The 25821-nt window shown below is 40.4% G+C and overlaps 1 protein-coding gene across 6 annotated transcripts in view; it reads left to right on the top strand.

The window, feature by feature from the left end:
* Positions 1 to 25821, top strand: part of lrrc4ba (leucine rich repeat containing 4Ba) — a 62189-nt gene that overhangs the window by 13922 nt on the left and 22446 nt on the right. For 5 of the 6 annotated variants that reach the window (XM_026164147.1, XM_026164145.1, XM_026164146.1 and 2 more), the window contains exon 2: positions 20293 to 20830. In XM_026164147.1, the coding sequence (XP_026019932.1) occupies positions 20585 to 20830 (246 nt within the window). In that variant the 5' untranslated portion in view covers positions 20293 to 20584. Of the gene's footprint in view, positions 1 to 1166; positions 1198 to 20292; positions 20831 to 25821 lie in introns of those variants that run through there. The other variant, XM_026164144.1, reaches the window with a different exon arrangement.

Here is a 25821-nt window from a genome sequence, read left to right as displayed (position 1 = left end):
TCACGATACTAGAATTTCAAACCCAATTTCAAAACCATTTTCAGTACCAAAAACAACAAAATTTAAAATATGAAAAAGAGGCAAAATTTCAAACACTCAAACTGACGTCAGATGATTTTCTTTGCTGCTCACATGGAGTTGTCAAGGTAGGCTGCCACTGTTTCTTTCTAGTTGTTGGTTGACAGCATCTATCTGGGACTTTAAGAGGAAAGTTACACCTTTTAGACTCAAATAATTATGTTATCCTGTTAAATTAACATAATCTATGGGCTGGACTGATAATGTCTGGCTCCCACATTAACATTATGGTTTTGTTATTAGCTGTAGCTGCTAACTGCTGCCTTAATGATAACGAATTATAACAGATGGCTAATGTTGCTCCTGCCAGCTTAACACTTATGAGTTTAACATTGTTGAAACTGGAGCTATGCTGACCTCTCACATTGTCTCAACGTGTCGGTCAGTGTGGTGACTGCTGCTCATGTGTTCAGCTGCTAGTGAGGGGAGGGGCTGTGTGCCTGCCTGTTGGTATTGATACTGTTGCAAATGAGCATCGAATCCAATAGTAATTTGTATCAATTGTATCGATTTATTTGACAATCTTATATTCAGTTGTCCATAAAGTGTATTTCCTTACATTTCAATGGTACCTCCACCTAAAATGGGATACAAACACATTTCTGTTAAAAAAAAAATCACTGAATTGTTTCCTGTTATCCATTTTAAACTCTTAACCTCCACCTGGTCACCAGTGACCCCAGAGTTTGTGATGGTGATACGGTTAGGTTTACATCTACCTAGAGCTGGGCGATAGAACGATAACGATATGTATCGCGATATAACCTTTTCTCGATAGAAAAATTTAACTATCCCGATAGACCTCGCCGCTCTTGTCCTCTTAAAAAAAAAAAAAAAAAGAGCAGCCAATCCAAATTACGTAGCGCAGAGCCGAACCAATCACAGCCGCAGCGTCACGTCACGTGACTTGTTACGTACAGCACAAGTGCCAAGCCGCACACGTGTATTTGTTTGGGAAGCGGCCAGCCACCGTACCGCCCGGGTAATGGAGGAAATGAGTGTGCCGACTAGAAAAATCAACCGAGCGTGACCGAAGGTTACTGAAGAGAAAACAGATGATGGTTCCAATGCCGGAGAGATTGTCGAACGGAAGAGCCATAGAAGTTCCGTAGTGTGAAGGTATTTCGGCTATTTCAAGTCTGACAAAAAACAGAGTAGCGTGCACTGTAAATTGTGCCGAAAGCAAGTCTGGAAATACAATAAACTGGTGCATGCGCTACGTCCACACGTACCCGGGTATTTTTGAAAACGCAGATTTTCCTATGCGTTTGCACCTTTCGTCCACACGTAAACGGCGTTTTTGGTCACTGAAAACGAAGATTTTTGAAAACTCAGTTTTTGCATTTACGTGTGGACTAGAAAAACGGAGAAAACGCAGCGTCAAAGGTGTGCGCATTTTTTGACGTCACACTGTGCACCACGTTATTGTTTCGGTGAAATGAATTTCTACAATACTGTTACTGTTAATTCTACTCTCTGCAGTGTTTAAATGCTTACATATACACAGTTACTGTCCCTCCACATATACGACTCGGTTCTGCTTCTATGCCCCAGCTTTGTTTACTTTTTCCCACCGAGGCTTCTAGACTTCTGATTGGCCAACATTTCTGCACGGTTAGGAATCTAGCTCCACCTGCTGCTTTGGCATGTTCATAGCAGCGTTTTCCTTCATTTCTGCCTTTATGTGTGGACGGGATTATTTTTTAAAACGAAAACGGAAAATCTCTGTTTTCAAAAATACCCGTGTACGTGTGGACGTAGCCTCAGTCTCTGACTGGAAGCGCTAATTCATCATTCGGCTTTTGTCAGACTAAAGTAACTGTTAAAACTGTTTGAAAAGCTAAGCTATACAACAAGGAGAGATTGAGAATTTCCTTTTAGTTCTCAGTTTACTTGATATTGACAAAAGTTAGTCAATTTTGTCTGTTCTTCTGTAAAACAAACTAAGATTTATTTTTAGAATTAATATTTTGTTTCTAAGTGGAATTGACAATTTAGTCTGTTTTGTTTGTTCTATTTTGAAACTTAAACGCTTTAGCGGCTGCCTTTTGTGTAGTTTGCAATATTTGCCTTTATTTATCTGAAAAAGTCTCATGTTCCTTAAGTACATCTACCCTGTTGAACTTATTATGGGAAATAAATATTTAAATAAAAACAAGCTGCTGATTATTTCACATTTTACTTGTGAGCAACGGCACATTTAAATCTTACAAATATAGTTATTTGGCTTATATCGTGATAGATATCGTTATCGCCTGAAATGAAAAAAACATATCGTGATATGAAAAAATCTTATATCGCCCAGCTCTACATCTACCCCTTTATTTCAGTTTTTAAAAATCTGTTTAGCATATTCAGTCTTGTAGATGTAAAAAAAAAAACCTGTAAAAAATCTGTGTTAGAAATCTGATTTAAAAGGTAGAATTGTATAGTTTCTGGATCTTTTTTTGTTTAGCATGTGGCTAAAATGCAACTCTAACCCTCCCTTACTTTAGGGGTGGACAATTAATTTGCCCAAGGGGTCACATAAAAACTGGGACTGTTGTGGAAGGCTGCACCAATAAGATAGACTCAGTTCTGGTCAATAATAATTTTATATCTGTAAAAAGTTGTTGGTGTGGACCTCCATAATGGTCACAGTTTCTCATGAGGCTTCTTGCAAAAAATAATTGTCCACCTTTGCCCTACATGGTTCACTGGTGAGCTAGTGGATGTTAAGAGGTTAACAATTTATTTCTATTCCCATATTATGGTTATCCATCTGATGCCTGAGAGAAATAACGTGTTTTGCTCAGTTGTTTTATAGATTGTGGTCACAGTTTTATTCTGTATTGTCTGTCTTTACAAAACGCTTATAATTATATTTATTCACATGTCCCAATTATAATACAGCATACACCTTCACACATATACATATTTAAAAAGAAATTTCCGATATAGTATGCTGGGACCAAAAATGTTCACATGATGCATATAAAGACGTGAACCAGTATCAATTTGTGCATCATGGAAACATGTCTGCTTCAGTTGGAAATATTCCACCTCTATCGCACACAGACCTCATACTCATCCAAACACACCCATCCAATTTGGTGGTCAGTTCATGCTGACAAATTTCCAAACACTCTGTCAGATCTTTCAGTGCCTCCACCAGCTGACTGTTGGACTATAGTGCAAGCAACAAAGAGCAAAACTTCCCTTTGTGTTTGTTTGAACCTAACTTTTAATTGTAAATGACATAGTACCTTTTACTTTTTGAGGATTACTTTTTTTCATTGACTTCAATCCAGGGCACGCAGATGCAATGATTAATGTTTGTTTCAGCAAAATGGCACATTATTGTTTTTTGGATTGAGCTGATGATGGCAGTAACTCATGCATAAATAAAAATACAAAAAACAATATTTATTATAAGTGCCAGTATTCTGTTTATTATATTTGTTAAGAGTGAGCAACGGATACAGTGTTCCAGATGTACTACAACTTTGTTTCTTTTAAAGAAACCAGTTCAACTTTGCTCATGCACATTGTACACTGACCAAAAAAGTATGATGATACACGCACTGAACACGGCATAGTCTGACCCCATCACAGAAATGTCACACACATAAACAGCCACATGGAGCCAGAGTTGACATGCTTTAGTGTGACCTCCTGTAAGAAATTCTACACTGAGCTAAAAAAACGACAAAAAAAGGAAAGCGAGGGCAGCGTGAAACCCAGAAATGCTGAACCAAGTCCTCCTCTCCAAAACAGCTGGGAGCAACTAACGCTCAGCTCAGAAACACTGGGAAAAGGTTTTAGTGTAACCCCCCCCCCCCCCCCCCCCCACCTACCCCTCCAAAGGAAAAAAAAAAGTGCAGTTTGCATTGCTCTGTAAATCGCTGAGAGACATTTTGATTAGCTGCTGGCTTTGGCTTCTCCCCTCAGCGCGCAGGAATTCAGTGTATCAACACACTTAACAACCTTAAATACGGATTAATTGTTCACAAAATCGGCGTCCCGACTAGGCAGCGCCACAGAACGGACAGTAATAAGTGGATTTCATTTGAAGTAGGGAGGTGGCGTAGTGAATGTGACGATGTTAACATTAAAAAGACTTTTATCCCAGCATGTAATGACAAGTGGTATGAAGCCCCCAGTTAGAGATTTGAACATGTGGGGTAGGTAATGTAATGTCTGTTAATGGGAGTGCTTTAGCAGGGTGGTGAACACAGTGACTTTTAATCTGGAGCTCTATGCCCCCTCTGAAGGGGAGGAGGTCCCCGCTCTTGTAGGAGCAATTCTGAATAGATCAGGGCTCCTCTCTGCATTCAGCATCCTAATGAGAGTAACACCGTGTCTTTGGACATTTTGAGTAGGAGGGCGAGGTAGGAGACGGATGTGGTGCAGAGGGGGCTGCAGTATATCCTATTTGACAAGGATGAGTGGTGATTAAAATGTGGAACGCTGAATGCTCCAGTTTAAGAATAACCTAATCAGGCTTTTATGCTCTTTTCTAAAAATAAGCGCTTATTGTAATAATACTCCGATAACCAAACGGAATCATTTATTGCAGCAAACTACACCAAATTGCGAGAGCGTAACATCATCTCAGACTGCATGTCCTGTCATGAGATCACATTAAGGAGTTTATTGAATAGGGAGAAAATGGGTTTGGGGGGGGGGGGGGATTATTATTGTCTAATTAATAGTTTATCACACCACCATAAGCTCTATTGACCTTCTGTAGGTTACGCCAAAGAGCACAAAATTACAGTTTAGCTCAAGTGGAAACAAGACATTATAAGACATAAAAAGTGAATTCACTACCATTGATATTATAAAAATGTCATATTTATTACAACTCCTATTCTGATGCAGTCAGGCTCTGAAAAGCCTCTTCAATGGCATCATTGTCACATCTTAAAAAAATACAGCCTACTTAGCTTTGAGAGTCTTATTCATTTGTGTGTGTGCGTCTTTAAAATTAGTCCTTAAATGTAACAACAGGCTGCCTGCAAGGCGTTTATCTTAGATATTGCTAAAGACAGTAACAGAGTGACTTGAAGCATGACAACTATAAAATATCACTCTACACACCTAAATTTAGACAATAAAAGGCAATCATATTAATTACAGATATGAGCTCTTTCCCTGCAAAGGTTAGGGGTTGTCGAAGAGCAAAGTAGGACTGTAGCTGTTTTATCTATTAATAAATTAAAGTATTACTTTTCAGAGATATATTTAAAACAGTGTACCCTGTTTTGTGTATTTATTGTAGTTTTTATATTTTGTGTGTTCTGTATTATATGAGAATGAAAAATGTATTTTTTTTAACCCATTGCATGTTAAAAAGCTCAGCTAAGGACAAAGGTTAAATAAATGTAACTCAACTGGAACACAAATAACAGGAGTGAAAATGAAAACGGGTCAAAATTAATACTGCCTTGTGTATTTAGTTAAACCAGAAATCAGTTTTATTATTTGACGATGGAAATTGTTAGAGCCAATCCATAGAAGAATATTTTCGGTACTGTTTGGTTTATTGTGTTACATGTTTGATTTGTATAAGATGTTATGAGGAAAATATATACTGTGTGTTTAATTTGTGTTGGGTAAGATGAGCACTGTATGCCGTACGTGTGGTAGTGGAATAGAATGAGCCAGCACAGCATTGGAAATGTGCGCTGTTGCAGCAAACAGTTTTTTGACTATGACATTGTGATATGATAGCTTTGTTTGTATGTATGAGTCAGAAATAAACCTGGACAGCTCACATTAAGAAGGGGAAGAATTATTTTTTCAAAGCTTGGGACAGAAATTCGCCACTACAGAAATATTAATGAGCTTTTAATCTTTTTGTAATGTAATCTAATTTAATTTTTTTTTATATCTCAAATGATGTGTGAACAAAGTTTTTAAGTAAATATTGATTCTAGCTGAATAGAAACAGAGGCTTAGGCAGAAACTTGCAGAGAGAGGTAAAGTTTTCTCGACGGATGAATGGGATGTGGGTTTGGCTAAAGGAGTGCAACACCACATCCGTCTGGCTGACCATACCTGCTTTTGTGTCCCATCGTGTCGCCCCAGCTGATTTAGATGACTTACACAACCACCTTCAAGGACTTCTGGCAGCAGGAATAATAAAAAAAATGAAGGAGTCCCTATGCTTCCCCCATTGTCCTGGCACGAAAGAAAACGGGGCGGTTGCACATGTGTGTGGACTATCGAGCCTTGAATCGCAGAACTATTCCTGTACTATTCAATACACAGTTCCTCGTACTGATGAGGTTTTGGACTGTTTATCTGGAAGCAGGTGGTTCTCAGTCTTGGATTTGCAAAGTGGATAGTACCAAATTTTCATGGCCGAAGAGGACAAGGAGAAAATTGCTTTCAAATGTCTTTGGGATTCTTTCAGTTTGAGAGGATTCCCCAGGGGATAACAGGAGCTCCTGCAACCTTTCAAAGGGTAATGGACAAAGCGGTGGGAGACATGCACATGATTAAGGTAATAGTGTACCTTGAAGATTTGACAGTGTTTGGAAGGACTTTGGAAGAACATGAGCAGAGACTAATCAGTGTTCTCGACAGACTTCCGGCATGAATACATTTGGACCAGGGACATGATTTCGAGAGTAAGCTGATTCAAGATCTTCTAAGAGTGTAAGGAATCTGAAATCCCGGACAACCCTTTATCATCCCCAAGGAGATCCACAGCCGGAGAGATTTAACCGGACGTTACTTTCCATTGTGGCAACCTTGGATCCCAAGAAGAAATACATGTGTAATCATTCCATCAGTCATGTAGCACACGTGTACAATTGCACACAGAATGAAGCAACTGGGTACTCACCCTACTTGCGTATGTTTGGTAGAGAGGCCCTGTTGCCCATGGACATCTGTTTCACATTCAAGGATGAGACACAAAGATGCTTGACGGATCACAGATACATAATTAAACTGAATTGCAACAAGCTTACCGCCTAGCAGCACAGACTGCTGAAAAAACTGGAGGTGCTATACGTTGGGCTATGTCCTTTGTGAAAGCAGTCTTGGATTTCACCATGTAGTTTGAGTCATCATTGGAGATCTCCATGATGTGATGCAGATGGCAGAAAGCAGGTAAAACCACAAATCTGTAGTAGACAGTTCAAGAAAGTAATTATTAATCTACACAATAACTCAACCATATAGCTTTTTGAAGAAACAGTAACAATAAGTTAGAAATAGTTTTATTTACCTGCATTGCTCAAGAACAGTTGCCAGCTTTTGGAGTATTACCAGCTCTGATGGAGTTTGTGCTTTTGTTTGTCTAAAGCAGCAAAAACAGCCTCTTGATTCTTTAGTAGACGAGAAACCATATCCAGCGTTGAATTCTACTTTGTGGAAACATCCTGTATGATTGGTTCTTTCTCTTGCCCCAGTCTTGTTTGCTCCTGGTGTAGTTCCTCCATATTAGCAGGGCTGTCTGTAATGCATCTAATTTTGCTTGCTTCTATCTTCTACCACTGATAGTGGTCTACAGTCCAGAGCAATCCATTTTGCGAGAGAATTTGTAAGTTTGTCCAATGTTGACTTACCAATTTTGGTCCTGAAGCCAGTTATTTGGGCTGCCGAACTGGCACTGCTAGCGCTAACAGTTCCCACAGTTTCTGTGCTCGCTGCAACATGTTTTGCATTTAGATGGTGACGTAAGGTTGAAGTGCTTCAATGGTATGCCAACTCCTTTTTTGCACAGTTTGCACAAAATCACACTTTTATCAAGGCTTCTGTTGGGTAGTCTTTTGAAATTAAACTTGCCTCTGATCAGTCCTAGCAATACGCTTTGTTCTGATTCTTTGTAGCTCTGATGGGTGCATCGGTAAAATCGGTATACCAGGAAGTCGTGCATTGACAAAAGTTCCCCTTTGCTTGGAATGCAAAGTGTGATTAAATGTGTTATTTTTTAACGCACTATTTTTAATTGCAATTAACACATAAATTTGAGAGGTGTATTGGATTTGCTTAAATAACTGTGATATCATTTGTGTTAATAAGGGTGTGTTTTGTACATTATTTATCCTGCCCTTAGGTTCACTAAACTAAACTAAACTAAACTTTTTGTGCTAAAGAGTTGTCTAGGGTTGCTTCTTTTTTTTTAATAATAATAATGGATTGCATTTATATAGCGCTTTTCGAGAACCTCAAAGCACTGTACAACTCCACTATTCATTCACTCTCGCATTCACACACTGGTAGAGGCAAGCTACAGTTGTAGCCACAGCTGCCCTGGGGCAGACTGACAGAAGCGAGGCTGCCATATCGCGCCATCGGCCCCTCTGGCCATCACCAGTAGGCGGTAGGTGAAGTGTCTTGCCCAAGGACACAACAACCAAGGCTGTCCAAGCTGGGGCTCGAACCGGCAACCTTCCGATTACAAGACAAACTGCCAACTCGTGAGCCACGATTACTGTCAGTCCAACCTGCAGGCAAGGGATTTACTGTTAGTTTCCCTGATTCCTGTCCATACCAGAACCATTTGTGGTATCTGGGCTGTAACGAACCCCACCTAGGGGATCGAAACTGAGGTAAAGTGGGTTTAGACTCAGTATAATGGGTGGACAACAGTGCTAACCATGGGTGTCTCTGTGAATTCTGTCTGAATTCACAGAGACATTTAAATGCCAAAAATTACTTTTTTCCCTGCACTTTGTTATTTTTACCAACTCATCCAAACCTGAGAAATCAGTGGAACTAAGCAAATTTCAAAAACAGCAAATATACCCCCTCCACACCCTTCGACTACAAATTTCCTAGACCTCTTAGTTTTTTGGTTTTTTTTATTAATCAAAATCTGACAGTCTAAGTGAAACTAAGCAGAGGACATACATATAGTCAGGTTATATTTTATAGTTTTGGATCTTTCTTTGATTTCTATCTGTTTCTCTTACACAGTTAGCTACCATGATTCTATTTGGTGATAATTAAAACATGAAATCCCAAATAAGATAAGCGACCCCTATATACTGCCCACTCCTCATTAAGGGGTTAATTAAACAGGAGTACATTATGATTAGCTAGCAAGCCGAGAAATGATTTGAATTTGACTGTAAAGCATAAAGAAGTCCTTTGACATTAATTCCGTTTACCTCATAAGGACTGATAAGATTACATATCTCGGGATGACAATGAATGTACTTCCATGTTTGTCTTTGCAGATGCATATCTCAGCTTCAGCGTGCTTTGGGCTTGTTTCATCTGTGATAATAGGAATTTGCTCTCGAAACCAAATTCTCCACCTTCTCTCCCACTCACAGTCTCCCTTCTCTCCTATTACAACATACCAGCCATTTAATGATATCTGCTATCAAACACGTATTGACTCAGTCTAATTCGAATATGTTGCTCCATAAGCCGAAATCATTACATGCAATATCAGGGAGTAAAAACTCAATACAGTATAGAATGGTGGTGTTTTTGCTTGAATGTAGCATAGTGCTGTAATACACCCCTGTCCTTAAGTCCCTGTTGAGGGGATGGGGGATTTATTGACTGGTTTAATTGATTCACCTGTACTAACATCTAACGTCTCTGAATATTTCAATAACCCAGGGGCCTCCTTCCCCTGGGAGCCAGACATGAATCAGGTATAACAGAGACAACACAAAGGGCGTTAGTATGCTATTAGTCACACTCCTTACAGTTTGTGTGTGTGTGTGTGTGTGGGCAAGTGACGTCAGGGCTTCATTCACCAGCAAGGCCAGTGCTCGTCCGGCTTTCTTTCATTGCCAGAGGGTGGGAGGGTAAACACAGTGGATGAGGCCGACAGAAGGAAGGAAGTGGGAGAGCATGGGGCTTCCTCTCTCCCATCCAGCACAATGTAACACAGCAGCATCACCCCCTCAGCGCCCCCACCATTTAAAAACTATTCACAAGTACCTTCTGTCATAGCCCCATATTCCCATACCCAACCCCCCTGCTCCATCATTAAAAAGAGAAAGCCCTGTGCGTGACTCGGCTACTTCTGCGGAATAAAACTCTCTCTCTCAGTCCCGCTCCCCCTTCTTTTTTTTGTTTTCCATTAAATCAGTGCTCCTGTGTCCTGATGCAGAATTCCCCCTTTCATTTTTTTAAAAGCCCCCTGGTCTTTCATCCCAAAGTCAATTTTGCCTGGCAGTTAGTCAAATGCTTTAAATGTGTATAAGTGCCTGTGAAGAGGGTAAGCTTTAAGTGTGATAGACTACCCTGGGACCAAAGCGGGGCTGGGAGTGAAGGAAAAATGAGGCTAGATGAACATGAACAGACTGGGCTAAAAATTAATGCTGGTTGGTAGCAGACTGTGGAAGGTCTGGATGGGATTATAATGGGCTGATTATGGTGAAACTGTCTCTGTGGCGGGATTACCATTTGACATTATGGCTGGCTGCTGAAACAAGTGAAATGTGTTTCCCCGCATTCAGATTTTTAATATTGTAACTCTTTTTTTGTTGTCGTTTTACTTTGGCGGTACGGTTTATATTTAGATTGACCTCTGTATACTCGGATGCTTTTCTGCACGAGTTGCTTTCCTTGGTCGGGATAAACAAGACAATGCAGGCTGAGTGAGAAGTGCCTGCTAAGTGAAAATTTAGTGGTTGTTTTATGTTAACCAGCAGACACTGGGGGTAATCATATTAGCGCTGATTTATCACATCCTAAATTTGTCTGCTTCTTATGAGCTGTGCAGCACAGAGATCACACTTGCGATAGACCAGCACGGCCTCGACCCGCCTAGGCCTGAAGAAACGATCGTCTAGGAAAGTGAAGACCTCGCTCCAGCCTCCTACTTGATTGTATTGCAATCTGTCATATTCCCTTCTAATAAGACGCAGTGAGATGAGACTGATTTGGTTTGGCGCTGTGTGTTGCAGTTCACTGGAGGGGCCGGCCTCTTTTGGATATCTGAGTCACTTTAAGAAATTATGATTGAGCTGATCTGGTATTTAGACATTTGTCTCCTGGTCAAATCACATCTATATGATGAGAAAACTGCCACGTCTCTCTGGTAGACAGCTGGATGCTGCATGCACTCACTTGTGAAAGACTGGATTTTGACTACTTTACACGCTAATTCACACATTTTTAAATTCAAACAGCTTCAATAAGTGACTTTATATTAATTACAGACAGTAATTTGAAAGCAGTAACTGATTAATCTGCACAGTATGTATTATTTATTGAAAGACAGTTTCATTTAGCTGCTTTTGTTAGTCAGCAGAACCTGGCAGTTGCATTTTAAGACCTCCGAACCTTCCAAATAGTCATAGGCAGCTTGTATTAAATGTTTAGAAATAACAAGAAAGACACTGTGGCATAAGAAGCAGACAGCCCCACAGACTGGAAGGATTTACTGACTCTGCAGCAACAGCTATCTAAACTTTGATGACTACAGTATTGCAGTTTTCCAACATCAGAGTCGCCAACTCTGAACCAATCTGTCAAAAAAAAAGAAAGCCAAGCTAATATCAACCCTCCATATAATACTAGTTGGTGAGGCAATTCATTTTAATTCAGTGCAATTGTATTTATGTAGCATCTCCAATAAGGAGCGAGAAAACACCTTCACACACGCCCCTTCTGGTTCTCTACGTATATATGACCCCGACCGGTTCTACTAGCTGTTCGTTCTCATTTTCGTGGCCTATCCGCCCTCCCCTTTTTCTATTCATTCACTTCTCTTTAGCAAATGGGGGCCTGCCTGGCCCGTGAGCCGCTGCTAGTCCCCTCTGAGGCCTTCCCCAAACCGCAGCCTCAATTCACATTCAAGCCATGCCATTATCTACTAGAAATGCTTTCAAACCTAAAACGAGGATGCAGTCCCAGCTAGTGAAATGTCAGTTTTATCCCTAAACAATATTAAACAAACACGAAAAGCAAACAAGATAAAAAAAACAACAACCATCAAACATCCCCGTATGAGGAAGCACTTGGGGACAGTGGGAAGAAAAACCTCCTTTTCAACAGGAAAAAACCTCCATTAAGTTTATAGTATAAGATGGTGCCTTCATTGTGAAGCCTGGCGTGTGGCATTTTGGGCGGTGCCAAGCTAGCGGCTAACCCTAATTAGCATATGTAGCTTGAAAGGTACCTCAGAAAGACACAGAAACCTTCTAATTAATGCAAATATGATATGATAGTATGGTTAGCACTGTTGCCTCACAGCATGAATGGCCTGAGACTTCACCATATGGCTGGGTCCTTTCTGTGAGGCGTTTGCATGTTCTCCCCGTGTTTGTGTGAGTTCTCTCCGGGTGCTCTGGCTTCCTCAGTCCAAAGACATGCAGTTAGTGGGATTAGGTTAATTTATGGTTCAAAATTGCGCCTAAATGTGAATGGAAGTGTGAACGGTTGTCTGTCTGTCTGTGTAGCCCTGTGATAGACTGGCGATCCATCCAGGGTGTACCCCGCCTCTCAGATAAGTGGAAGAGAATGGTTGAAAAAAATAAGACTTGAAAACATTCACACATTTTGGATAGACTGTTGCACAGCAAGCTGGATAATTTGTCAAATAGCAAAACAGCACTGACACCACGAATGCAGTGAGATAGTCGAGATTAGTGACAGAAATTAGCTAAGTTCAAGCCTAGCAGACAGATAGTAGCTGAAGCCCTTAATTAAACATACCTTAAAGCCTTAATACATTGAAAATTGATAATCCTACAGATAACAAGACATGGGAAATTGGAAATAGTGAACACAAATATTTTTTCATACTACGCTCGCAACATGTTTGTTTCTGCTGTAAACAAACATGCTGAGAACATTTTAACATGAGAGTCTGTGAGGACTGAGTCGCTTTTGGAGCCATTGTCAGCTTCTGCTTTGTCTTCATTTTTTAATCTCAAAGGTTGCAGCTTTGGAAACCTAGGAAACAAGCTGAAAAAATGCAATGTGTCGGAGTGCTATTTTGGAATAATAACTTCCACAACTTATTACACTTTAAAGAAAGGATGCGTGAGTTTAAAGAATATTTTAAACCAGATCTTAAGAACATCAAGTTCCAAGAAATATCTTAGTGATTCCCAAACTGTAATCCAGGCCACTGTACTGTTTAAGGTGTCAGCAGTGATGGCCTGCTTTATGATAAACCAATTTAATTATATTTGTTCCTAAATCTTAGCTCATTGTAATTTAAATATGTATTTATTACATTGCAAAAGTATTTAGTCTTGGGTGTTAAACAAAACACTGTTATCAGTCACATTCTCTTTGAAGCTGTATTGTCATGGGAGAAAAGAAGAAACCCAGTGAGTTGACCAGCATGTCTTAAAAACGGAGCTCAAAAGACTCTTCGAAAAGATGAGGGCGAGAGGGGATGATCCTCTGTTGCACAAAGACTTTGCTTTCCCCCCCAGAGACTTCGCCCCCTAGCGATGCCTCGGGGTGCCAAGACTTGTGTCCTTTTGTGAGGGGACATCCACTCTGCCCTGTTGGCAGAAACTAAAAGTTAGAGGAGAAAGAAGGAGTAAATGAGACAAGAGGTGCATTTGGATGTCTACTCTTGCCCTCATCACCCCAGATCACTAACTCAGAGCCAGTTGTTAGCAATTAGACTACAAGCATTTTTCCTGTTTGCAGACAGTCTTGTGTGCTGCAAAATCTACAAATTTTTACTGAAATCATTGTGTTCTGTTGTAGGTTACGAGGGTGATATTGATGTAATTCAGATAGAAGAAGCCAATTTTTCTTACAGTTGTGTTTTTCTCAGGGTGATAAAGCCTATGAACTGAGTTACAGGAGAGCCCTGGACACAAAATAACGACAAAAACGAAACTGCTTTCTGGGGAATCCGGTCAATGAATTCAGTTCAGATTAAAAGATTCAGGCAGTGTAGCTGATCAATATGTGCATTGATTAGAAAAGCTTTGTCATATTCATCATCTCAGACATCTTAGACGGCTAACTGAATTTTAATAAAAGGTAAATTGATTAGATTGATTCATTAAATTGACTGAATCGGCGGCAGCCATGAAGCATACCGTCCCTGAAATGATAACAGCATTGCAGGTTTAAGGTAAATAAATTTGCTCTCTGCAGCTTGGAATAAAATCAGATTCAGGTTATTATTTAAAATTACTTCCTTGCCTCAGAAATTGGGGTGTGTGAGAGCAGATTTTCCACTGTCTTAAAGCCTCACAGGCACAACCCCGTTTGGCAAGATGTCACAGCGATCAGGAAAGGTCATAGCTCTATTCCCACAGCACACAACCAACATGATGAGCTTTCCTCTTTTCTTTTTTTTTTCCTCGTGGCTGCATGAGCTGCCATCTTGGTGTGTGCCGAGTCATTATTGATGGGCCTCCATGCTGATGTGCAGACAGGGTTCTGCAGAGAAGGAGTGTGCTCCTGTCTGTCCGACTTGCTGCTTGTTCGACTGTCAGCGCATCTTTCTGGTTGTCTTTCATCCTGTCTCTTTCTTCTTATATCACTTAGAGCAACAGTCCATTATTGGTCAGTATACACTACTAAAGATCACACGTTTCTCGTGGTGAAAAAAGGGGAACGCTTCACTCCCTTTTCTGCTTCTTTCCTCGAGGATTCGATCTGATGGGGGAAAGAACCAGACGGAGATGAAGTGGAGAGTAAAATTATTCAAACTCAATTACCCAAAATTTAGAAGCTGTCACAAGTCTTTATGAAATAAGGTTCACAGGATACATGATTGCAGCGAGGATCAAAAGCATCAAGATGGGGGTCTTTTGACCTTTTCAACTCTACAGAGCCTCTAGCAAGTCGGGCATTAAAAATTCATAGTGGGCAAGCATAGAGTGTGCAGATGCACACAACTTTACTTTAAATTACTGAGAAATGAAATGTGGGAAATCCTTTAAGTGTAGAATGGTGTCAGGGTTTATTTGATAAAATCAAAGTTTTGTGCGAACAGAATATACCAATAAAATCAAATATATCAGCTCTTTGTAGCTCGGGGGGAATTTAAAGAGAATACTGAAGGAATACCTGTGATGTATTATGACCCAAAAAAGTGAAATTATTTTACCTGACGTTCCAGTGATCCACTTCCATCCATTTCAATATTATGTGAAAATTGAAAATTAAACTGTTAGCTTCTGTCAAATACTCCCTTCATAATAACTGAAAAGATAAAAAACTGAAACAGAAACTAAAACTTGGCATTTTTTAAATAATAAAAACTAGACTGAAATGAGCAAAACCATTCTGGAAGCTGAACTGGAATTTAAAGGAGTGAAAAACTAAATAAAAATAAAAACCATACTGAAAACACAGAGCTATAACTTATGATCATTTTTTTAAACGTCCACCAGAATTATTTGGCAGTTTTGCTAGATTTCTTTCTCCCTTTGCCCGCGTGGGTTTCCTCTGGATTCTCCAGCTTCCTCCCACAGTCCAAAGACATGCATGTTAGATTAATTGGTGATTCAGACTTGGTCCGAAGATATAAATGTGAGCGTGAATGATCGTCTGTCTGTCTGCGTTAGCCCTGTGATGGACACGCATAATGTCCAGGGTGTGCCCGATGTCAGTTAGGATAGGCTCCAGCTGACTGTGACCTCAGCTGGATAAGCAGTTAAGGAAATGGATGGATGGTTAAAGTCCCTAAAACTAGGGTTCAAATCTTAAAACTGCATTAACTGACTGTGCTGAGCAGATGATTTACAGTGGGCATGTTAAAGTATTTTTTAATGTAAGCTGCCCTTTGTGGACAAATAACAAGCTATCAGAGGAGTGACAGCAAACCTAAATAAAGTAAATCTAAAATGTCTCTGAGCTCAGGGGGAGTGGGGAGCTGCATGATAGATTTCTGCAGGTTCTTCATTATGAACAAATAGATTCAAGTTGTCATGTGATCAGCAATGATTTAAAACATGTTAATTGTAGTAGCTTTATTTAGTATTATTCTAAGAACATTTAAAAAATCTTATAAGAAGAAAAAAAAAGATCTGTGTAACTACAGTAATGTGTGCATGTGAGAAGCTGCTTGGGAAAACAGGCTGTATGTGCCTTAAAAATTCCAAAAAGTTGTTTTCTTTGCGTATGAATGCGATTTATGCACCTGTTAATGTGCCACTACGTCATCGCTCTCAGGGAAAAACGGCCCTGACCTTTGTTCTTGTGATTTGTGGTTGCTTGACATTTGTGGCGACTCGCTGGACGAAGGAAACTGTATCGACATCGCTGCTACAAACGGTAACCGCGGCCTGCCGTTACCCTACCTCGTGGTTTGTGCAGCGTTGATGTCATTTGCGCTCACGCTTGGTCCATGCCATTTGTATACGTGTGTATAGGGTGCTAATGAGGGAAGACGGGGAGGTGGAGCGGGGTGGATGTGGAATCGGTGGGATACAGCTGGACGGAGTGGGAGACTGTGGTGAATAGGTAACCATGGTAACTCTGTTGGCTAAGATTTGAATGCAGCGAGAGGAATGAGAGAGCAAAAGGAGTGGGGGAGTGGGGGGAGGAAGCTGCAGTGTGTTTGTGTTTGGAAAGAGAAAGAGTGGGGGTTAAGGGTTAATATGCATCATTGTAGCAGGTTAATCTTTCATCAAACTGTGGGGTCAGTGCAGCGTTTACCCCCGCCACTGGACACTACAGTGTGCCACACGGGGGGGGAAGAGGGGGGAGAGGGGTGGAGGTCCAGGAAATATGTAGTAGTAGGGTAGAGGAGGAGAAGGAGAGGGTGGAGGGGAGGTGTGAGGCAGCTGGGAAGGGAGGGGGGATGAATGTGAAAGAGTTTGCAAAGAGGAAGAGAGTGTTCCCACTTTTAGAGAATGAGATGGGAGATAGGAGGAAGAAGATATCAGGGGAGATAGAGAGAGGAAGAGGAGAGTGAAGATAAGGAGGGAGGGTTACAGTTAGAGACTATTGTAACATGTGGAAAGTGACAGCGGTGAGGCAGAATACAATCAACCAGCCTCTAACCAGCTGTCAGCTTCAAGCAGCCTCATTCTCCTCGATGGACCCAACATCTGAGCTAGCATCTTAACCTCAGCCCCAGTCACCCCCGGCTCTCCCCCTTGCGCTCTTTCTTTCTCCCCCCCCTTTTGCACCTTTCCACCCTGCTCTGATGCCGTCTACCTGAAATAGCTCTGGCACTTAAATCTCGCCAAAAGGAGAGGGGAAAAAAAGGTAGCTGGAAATTAAAATACGTAGAAAGGTGAGAGCTGGTCCAGAAATAGCACTGCGAGTTCCTCTTCATCCATCGGCTGATGACGAGCAGCTGCAGACGAGTGGGACTGTTGCTTTCGCTGCCACCGCTGGTGCCCTGTTCTTTCTGACCAGAGACACCGCCGCCACTGCTGCTGATATGATTTGTCATCGTGTCCTTGTGTGTGTTTTAATGTCATTGAACTTGAGCACACGCATTATTGATCAATCTTGGCCCAGCCAGTCCAAGCCTGCCTCTCCTCCCACTCCCCTGGCACTCAGGAGAAACCTCCCGCTCTGTCCCTCCATCTCTTCCTCTACATCTCCACCTGTTTCAAATTCATCCCTCTGTATTGTCTTTTGCCTCCATCTCTCCTTCACTCTGTTTTATATGCGTCTCTGTGTTGTCATTCCCCTCCCTCCATCTCTGTCTGCTTTATATTCATCTCTCTATTGAGCCTTCCTCCCTTCTCTCCTCTCTCTCTCTCTTTCTCCCTCTCTTGGTGAGTGAGAGATGATTAATATTAATGTCTCTTCTTTTCTTCCTCCCTATTTTCCCTCTTCCACTTTTTTATCTTCTCTTTTTTTTAACAACTCATCTCTTTTCTGCTCTTCCCACTATTTATACCTCTCTCTGGGTCTTTATCCCTCATCATCCCTTTCACTCACCCTTCCCTCCATCTGTCTCCGTCTCGATCTCTTTCTTCCTTTCTGTCTCTCTTTCTCCGGCCCTCTCTCTGCAGCTGTTCAGTATTCATCTATTACTGTAGTGTTGATAATTCCCTTCTCTGCCTGCAGCCATACAGTCATCTATCAGATTAATAATCCTCCTCTCCTTCTCATTCTCTGCTCCCCCCAACATCTCCTTTCTTACTGTGCCAAGTGAGGATGCTCAGCGTGTCAAATGAGTTTGCGTGTCAAAGTCCCATCATTACAACTATCATCATTAATATCTAAGATTGCTGGATGCCCTTATTTAAGGTTATTCAGGTTCTAAACAGCTTGCAGGGAGGGATACAGAGGCGCTCTGCATCTCGGACTTGAACGGCCGCATTTTAGTCCCACCTCTGTGTCTGTGCTACTGCAACAAAACAAAAAAAAGCGCTTACTGATTTCAGTTTGTTTTCAAGGTCTGGATAACTTTAATTAAAGGTGGTAAGTGTTCATGTTCAAACATCAATATATCATTGTCGTATTATTTGTTATACCTTGGAATAATTAGTGCTAACAAATGAGACCACAGCAGAGATGACTGGAAGGCTCTATCTCACACTAGTGGTGTTATTAATGCTTCTCAGAATTAAGACCAAATGTCCCAGAAACCCCACCGCTCCCTAGATCTTGTTTTTCATTCTTTCTGACGTCTACCTTTGCAAAATGTTGTGCTTTTTGTCTCTTTTGCTCCTACAAATCACACATTTCCTGTAAAACCCAACATTGTTATTCACTCTGTAGACAGCAGAAATATTGCAGTTGATGCAGAGAATGGTGTATTGTGTATGTTCCACAGCGTTTTAATAATTAGATTATTGTAGTTAATATCACAGCTTTGAGATTTTAAGTGGAAATTCTTCAATCTGACTAACCATGCATACATTCTTGCATATGTAATTCCTTTCTGATATGGAAACTATTTTGTTTACTAATTTGTTCCTTATGTTGGAAGTATTGATATAACTGCAGGTTTAATTGGGTTTAATTTAGATGGATTTTAAATAACTTACTTTTAATAATTCAGGTAATCCCCTGAACAGTCAAAAAAGTCTACAAACCAAAGACTGTATATAAAAGATGGATGGAGATGACCATTTTAGAAAACATGCACCTGTTTTAACTAAAAAAAGAAAGAAATTGAGGCGTCTGAACGTGACTTTACAAACCATTTGTTAATGCCGCTGTGTTTATCTTCGACCTACCAAACTGACAATTTTCCTACCCACTGAAACTACCATTTCTGAAGCAATGTAAAAGCCATAATATACTTCTAAATATACTATCATGTAGTTTATGTTTTGTCCTGTAAATTGTTTGAGGGTCTTTTTCCACTCAACCCAAACTAGTCAGTACATATGGGTGTCCTTCTCTGACCCACATACTGCTAGAGATTTCATCCTGTTAAAAGGGAGTTCTTCTTCACCACCATTGCCACGTCTTTGAGGTTTTCTTTCTTTTTCCTTAAATAAAAATGATTTTGGTTCAACTACTCCTTTTCAGATGTGTAAATACAGGTGAGCTTAGTTTTACACAGTGAAGAGTTCTGACCCATGTCGAGCTGACAACACGTGTGCAGAATTCATATGCATTTCTTCACAAGTGTAACTTTAAGTTGCACAAAATGATCCATGTCATTGTCTTTCAAGGCTTTAATATTTTCAGCGCTGTATTGCATCAAATCAACAAAACTCATTTTCCTGAATTACATTTCAGGCAAGTGACATTTGTCACCCAAACACAGCATTCAACAGTTGTCGTGTTTATTTGGCGACAGATCTTATTCTTTTAAACATGAAACAAGTGTACAAAGATCACTTCTTCTCTGAGTGTTCTTCTAACTAAACTTTTGAGCAGTTGAAATCTGCACAGGAAAACCTCAAAAGCAAAACTGCACCGTTTCCATGCTGTTTCAGTACGATTTTGTGTGACACTGCTTATCTGTTTACAGCGGTTATGCCAATGTTTCAAGAACTAATTTCTTTCTGATTTATTGATTTACAAAATGCAATCCTTTAAAAACCAAAATACCTGATTGTCCCACTTCACATTGTTTGTTTCCGTATCTCCACACCTCCACCTCGTAACATTAATTACAGAATCAGCTTCCATCTGCCCTGTGTGTAAGGATTTGATTTCTGACAAAATGTCTGCTCAGGGATTATGTGGGATTTGATATGAGCAGTGACACAGAAGTTCTAATGCTTCTGAAAGATTTTTTGACAATCCCTCCCATGATAAGCTATATCGTAGCTGCCTACCCATTATTTGTTCTGTTCGTTGTCTATTGGTAAAAACACAAAGTGTAGTCTGTCTACTGTCTTTAATATCTGCTCTCTCTCTTCTTCTCTTTGTCTCTCTCTCTTTTGTTCTTCACAGTAACTCCTGGGTTCTTCTCACTTCACAAAAAGCCTCACTCGAATCCCCCGACAGCACCAGAAAAAAAGGGAATAACATCTGTTTATCTGCATATTTCTATGTTCAAACAACAAGAGGGAAAAACACAGAGCTCGACAGAGGACACGAAACATCTCAGAGCATGCGGAATTAGAAAGAACAAATTGCCACTGGAGGACCAAAGGGAAAGCAAACCTTTTCTAACAGATCCACCAGTGTGGAGTCACCTCACCTGTACCTTCGGATTAAAGAGCAGGGTCATGTCCCAGTTGCCATGCGCATCGCCACGCTGACCTGCCTTCCCGGCCCCTCCCCCTTCCTCTTTCTATTGGCCCAGCTGCTGCTGCGGCTCCTCCTCCCTGGGCCGGAGTTAGTGGGAGCCGCCTCCACCTGCCCCTCCCTCTGCACCTGCTCCAACCAGGCCAGCCGAGTCATCTGCACCAGGCAAAACCTGGAGGAGGTGCCAGAAAGCATATCAGTCAACACGCGATACCTCAACCTGCAGGAGAACTCAATACAGGTAAATAATGGTGGACGGAGGTCAAATCATTTCAGTCTGCATTGCAGAGCTAAGCATGACTAATGTTTTTATTCACTGAGATGATGATGTTAGTGTTGTGAAGTTTTTTTTCCTTTATATTTGTCACACTTACATTTTTCAGATCATTAAACCAATTTTGAAATTAGACAAAGAGTAAATACAAGACGCATTTTTAAAATTATGATTTCATTTACTAAGAGAAAAAACTATTCAACCCCAACTGGGCTTATATGAAAAAGCAATTGCTCCCTAAAATTAATAACTGGTTGTGTCCTTTTGGCAGCAAGAACTGCAGTCAAGTGTTTCTTTCATCATTGTAGAAGAATTTTGACTCGCTCTTCTTTGCAGAATTGTTTCATTTCTGCTACATTGGAGAGTTGTAGAGCATGAAAGGCCTGTTTAAGGTCAAGCCAAAGTATCTCAGTCAGATTTAAGTCCAGACTCTGACTAATCCACTCCAAAAACTACATTTTTATTTTGAGCTATTCAGAGATGCTTGTCGGTGTGTTTCGGTGCGTTTTATTGTCCTACATAACACAAGTGGATTTTTGGTAGAGGCTAGAATTCATGGTTCCATCAATTGCAACATGTTTTTCAGGTCCTGAAGCAGCTAAGCAGCCTCAGACCATCACATTACCATCACCGTGTTTGAATGTTGCTATGACGCTCTTTTCATGTGATGCTGTGTTAGTTTAATCCCAGATGAAACAGGACTCAAACCTTCCAAAAAGTTTAACTTTTGTCTCATTTGTCTGCAGAATGAAGATGAGCCTTTGTGTTCTGTTTGGTCAGCAGTGGTTTTCAGCTTGGAACTCTCCTATCCGGTTGTTCAGTGATGACGCGACGAATCCTACTTCCGGGTCTAAAGTAGTCTGCGTTTAATATGGCTTTTGTGTTGTTAACATGTTTAATGTTATGTATTTTCTTCTATTTGATCTCAAAAAGCTCCTAAAACAGTCAGTGATCCCTGTTGACCTCCCTCGGCTTTTATTACCACTAATCATTTATTTAAGCTCAGTTTTTAAAACCTTAGGATGTAACTACAGCCCAGCCCATGCAGCAGTATATGAATGACTAACCTCGTATTGTGGATGAATTATCTCAGTTGTTCTCCTGGCTGAAGTTTGGTCCTTTTACAGCATCCTGCCATGCGATTACATTTGTTCCTGACCACCGAGAACACTCACGTTAACTTTTATCGAGTGGAAAAAAAGTTAGCTTGTTTATATTATGCTAACATAGCTGTGTCGCTAGCGGTCACGTAGCACATCATTATATACCAGCTAGCCAAACTTCAGTAACCCTACAAACGTCACTGCTGTTTAGTTTTCTGTCTTCATTTATGTTGGAAGTGATAACAGAGTTGTACGTTTGAATTTGTTTCCAAAACTCCGCAGTCAGGACATGCTATATTGTATTTAGATAGAAGCTAGCGAGCTAACTCCCTGCTAACTTCTAACTCCGTTAAATGTCATAAATTCCGTTTTCATGGATGCCTGGAATGTTAAACTCAATTGTTACACCTGGTAGAGCAGAACGCTGATCATTTTATTAAAGATGAAAGACTTTAGACAGTTTTTCAACTCTCAGTAATGCCATAGTGATCGTTTGATATATGGACCTGCAGCGGAGTTTAGACCCAGACACAGCTAGTGACGTCAGACTGAACAATCGGATAGTCTCCTATTGATGTCATTTTTGCCCAGCCTCTTTCTTCTTGTTTAATAAATAACCTTAACCTTAAATAACCAACTAGTAAGGCCTGCATTTCTTTAGATGTTGCTCTGAGTTCTTCTGTCTCCTGAAGTAATTTTAGTAGGTCACTCACTCCTGAGAGGGTTCCCCACTGTTCCAGGTTTTCTCCAGTTGTGGATAATGGCTCTCACTCTGGTTCACTGGAGTACCAAGGCCTAAGAAATAGTTTGCAACCCTTTCCAGGCTGATAGATGTCAATGGCTTTGTTTCTCACCTGTCCCTGAGTTTCTTTAGATCGTTGCTTTTTCTTTTAGCCTGCTTCATTTTGTCGGACAAGTCCTTTTTAAGTGTTTAAGAGCAGGTGTGGAAGTAATCAGGCCTGGATGTGTCTAAGGAAACTGAACTCCAGAAAAATGTGTTAACCTGAGCCAGCTAGGGTTGGGTAGCTTTTCTAGTCAAATGAAATAAATGAAATAATAATTAAAAACCTGCATTTTCTATATTGCTTTTGTCCAATAATAAAATTTGTTTGGTGACCTGAAACAGTAGCAAATATGGAAGGAAAATAAGAAATAAGAAAAGGGGCAAACACGTTTCCACAGCCCTGTACATGTGCACTCAAAAGCAGGCGTGTGAGCTAAACAACAGTTTATAAGTTGTTCCTTTGCAAATATTTTAATTGCTAAGTATGTTATGACGGATGAACAGTAGGATTTAACAATACTGGATATTTAGTAGTTTGTACCAGTGGCTTGTTTGTACTAGTTCCAAATTTCTTGCAAAATTGGAAGATTTCCTCCTTGGACTGCAAAGCAGGATAGATAAGGATAAATCAGGATAAATCATCACTTTCTTATCAATGAGTTATGACAGAGCAATTGCAACAGCTACACTGGTCGCCCTCTCCCACATAGGGATTTTGAGGTGCTATGGGAATTCTTCTGTGTTTCACATGGTTTTTTAATGGGCCTCCTTCTTTAGCATACAGTATATAGGTAGACTAGAACACTTGTAGCTACATGCCTCCCCTTTCACTTCTCAAAAGAATTGCAGTACCTAGAAAAGTACCTGCTCATGGGAGACACAGCAGATAGATTCAAATTTTTGATCTGGATTTTTTCTGGATTTTCTGGATTTTACTCCAGATTTTCCAAATTTTACTTGTCTTGGGAGGGCTGTGCCAGGGAATCGAGAAATGGTTGGGATTGGCATAAAAAGAGCACCAGCTTTTAATTCCCTGAGGCTGGGTTTCTGTCTCCGGCCAGTCTGGAACCCAGTATCCTTCAGATGTAAAGGGGAATGTGTTAACCACTACAACAAGGAACTAATATGCTACCTATAGTAGTTATAGTGCTATAAAAAATGGCAACAATAAAAAAAGTCTTTCTTTTGTTGTTGTTATGAATCTCAGTTACCAAAAGGTATCATGTATTAGTAATCAGCTGCTTCTCAAAGGACTCTCACATCCCCCAACTGATACTGATTGTTCTGCTTCGGTTACCTTTGGGTGGCAGCAGAGGAAGCGGTTCACTATCTGTTACAGGTTGTAGATTGAATACAGTTCAGCTCAAGAACAAGGACTACCACGGCAATCTGCAGTCCAAGAACGAGCCATTGGAGTCTACCAGAGTGAGAGAGGAAGGATTCACGCAGCTAAACTATATAGTAGATCTTCACAATAGTGATCCAGTCACCTAGCCATTAAGCTAATGGGGAAACACAAAAGGGGGAGGGCTGGAGCTAGCTGGCTAACAATGACTGGATTTTCCAAACAAGAGTGAAGGGATGTCCAATAACATATACTAATAATAATATACTGCAGATGATGTTGTTCTCTGAGATTAATAAAAAAAAGTAAAGTCTGTGTGTGGGAAACTCTGGAATATGACACAAATATTCACACATAAACTGCTAAAAAGAAAAGCATACAATACATGCAGTTTATTTCTGTAAGCATCATAAGCTGCATCATGATGCATGATGTAATTTCTGAAGGTGCTGACTGCCAGTCATTTTTCCTATAACACTAATTGATTGGAGGTCATGGTTCATTCTCTTTTTTACAATCAATGCACAGAGAAAACACTCATTCTGGCATTTGAAATACGCCACATTTTCAGCATTTCTTTTCAGCAAATAACCTATTGACACTTCTCTACAAACTCATTTATTTCTTTTATTATGAAAGGAGATATTTGCATAGTCAGTGATATAGCACAGTCGCATCTTGTATAGCAGATTGAGGATTTTCACATCATAATGCACACATCTAAAAATCAACACATACACAGACACCAGCACACTTACGTGTCTTTAACACTTGTGTTTGCATTTTTTGCCCGCTATCAGAGCGAACATTTGCGTTTGCAGTTGTGGATGTTAGGATTAACTTGTTGATACAGGTTCTCTCTTGGAAACTTTATTTCTAAGAAAAGACAAGAAAGTAAGCGGCTATAATGGTAGAAAAATACACTTAAGCCTCTAGTGAACTGAGGGAATATTTTATGAATTGAAAGCAAGGCAGATTTCCATGACACTGAGCTGCCTTTTGTATGCATTACCAATTTATCTCGAGTCCCTAGACAGCATTTGTGGCTTTACAGCTGCAGGGGAAGATCATTTAACCACAGACCATCGATACAAAGCACATGAATCTCTAAATTTATAAACCGAGTGGGTTGATTTTAGTCTTTGCTGCAGCATTTGATGTAGCTGGATCCATCCTCATGTTCCTGACAGTGCCTTGTTCTTTTGTGGTTTTAAATTCATTTCCACAACATTTTATCTCCTCTAATGAAAAGCAACGAGTATCCTAAACGTTGTTAAAATTGTCCAGTGCATCTCTTATAATGTCAAATTGCTCTGTACATTGGACCGAGCAGCCTGATATTCTCTATTCCTCGGAGAAAACATCTTATTAAACTTTATGTGACGTTAACGGAGCAGAAATGGGACATCACGCCACTTGATTTGGTACGTGAGGCTTTAAGAGATGCTGTTAACATGAAAGGGGAGAAAAAAATAAGGAAATAAGAAGAGTATTTGTTGCGTTTTGTTTTTAGCCTACAAAATTTGGATTCGGCTTGTTGTATCCTGCAGCCCCACTTGAAATGATTAAAAATCTAAAAATGTTTTAACACCTGAAGGCATCCTAGATTCTCTGGCTTATTTTTTCCTTCACTGAGTACCCTCAGAGTAAAGCCTTGACAGCTCCCACCCCCTCTTAACATCCTCACCCCTCCCTTTTCGCCCCCTCCCTCCTTTTGCCTATCAAC

The sequence above is a fragment of the Astatotilapia calliptera genome, chromosome 4 (genome assembly GCF_900246225.1).
Source record: "Astatotilapia calliptera chromosome 4, fAstCal1.2, whole genome shotgun sequence".
NCBI classification, from domain to species: Eukaryota; Metazoa; Chordata; class Actinopteri; order Cichliformes; family Cichlidae; genus Astatotilapia; species Astatotilapia calliptera.
Note: the sequence above shows the minus strand (reverse complement) of the source record. Positions and strands in the feature narration are given on the sequence as shown.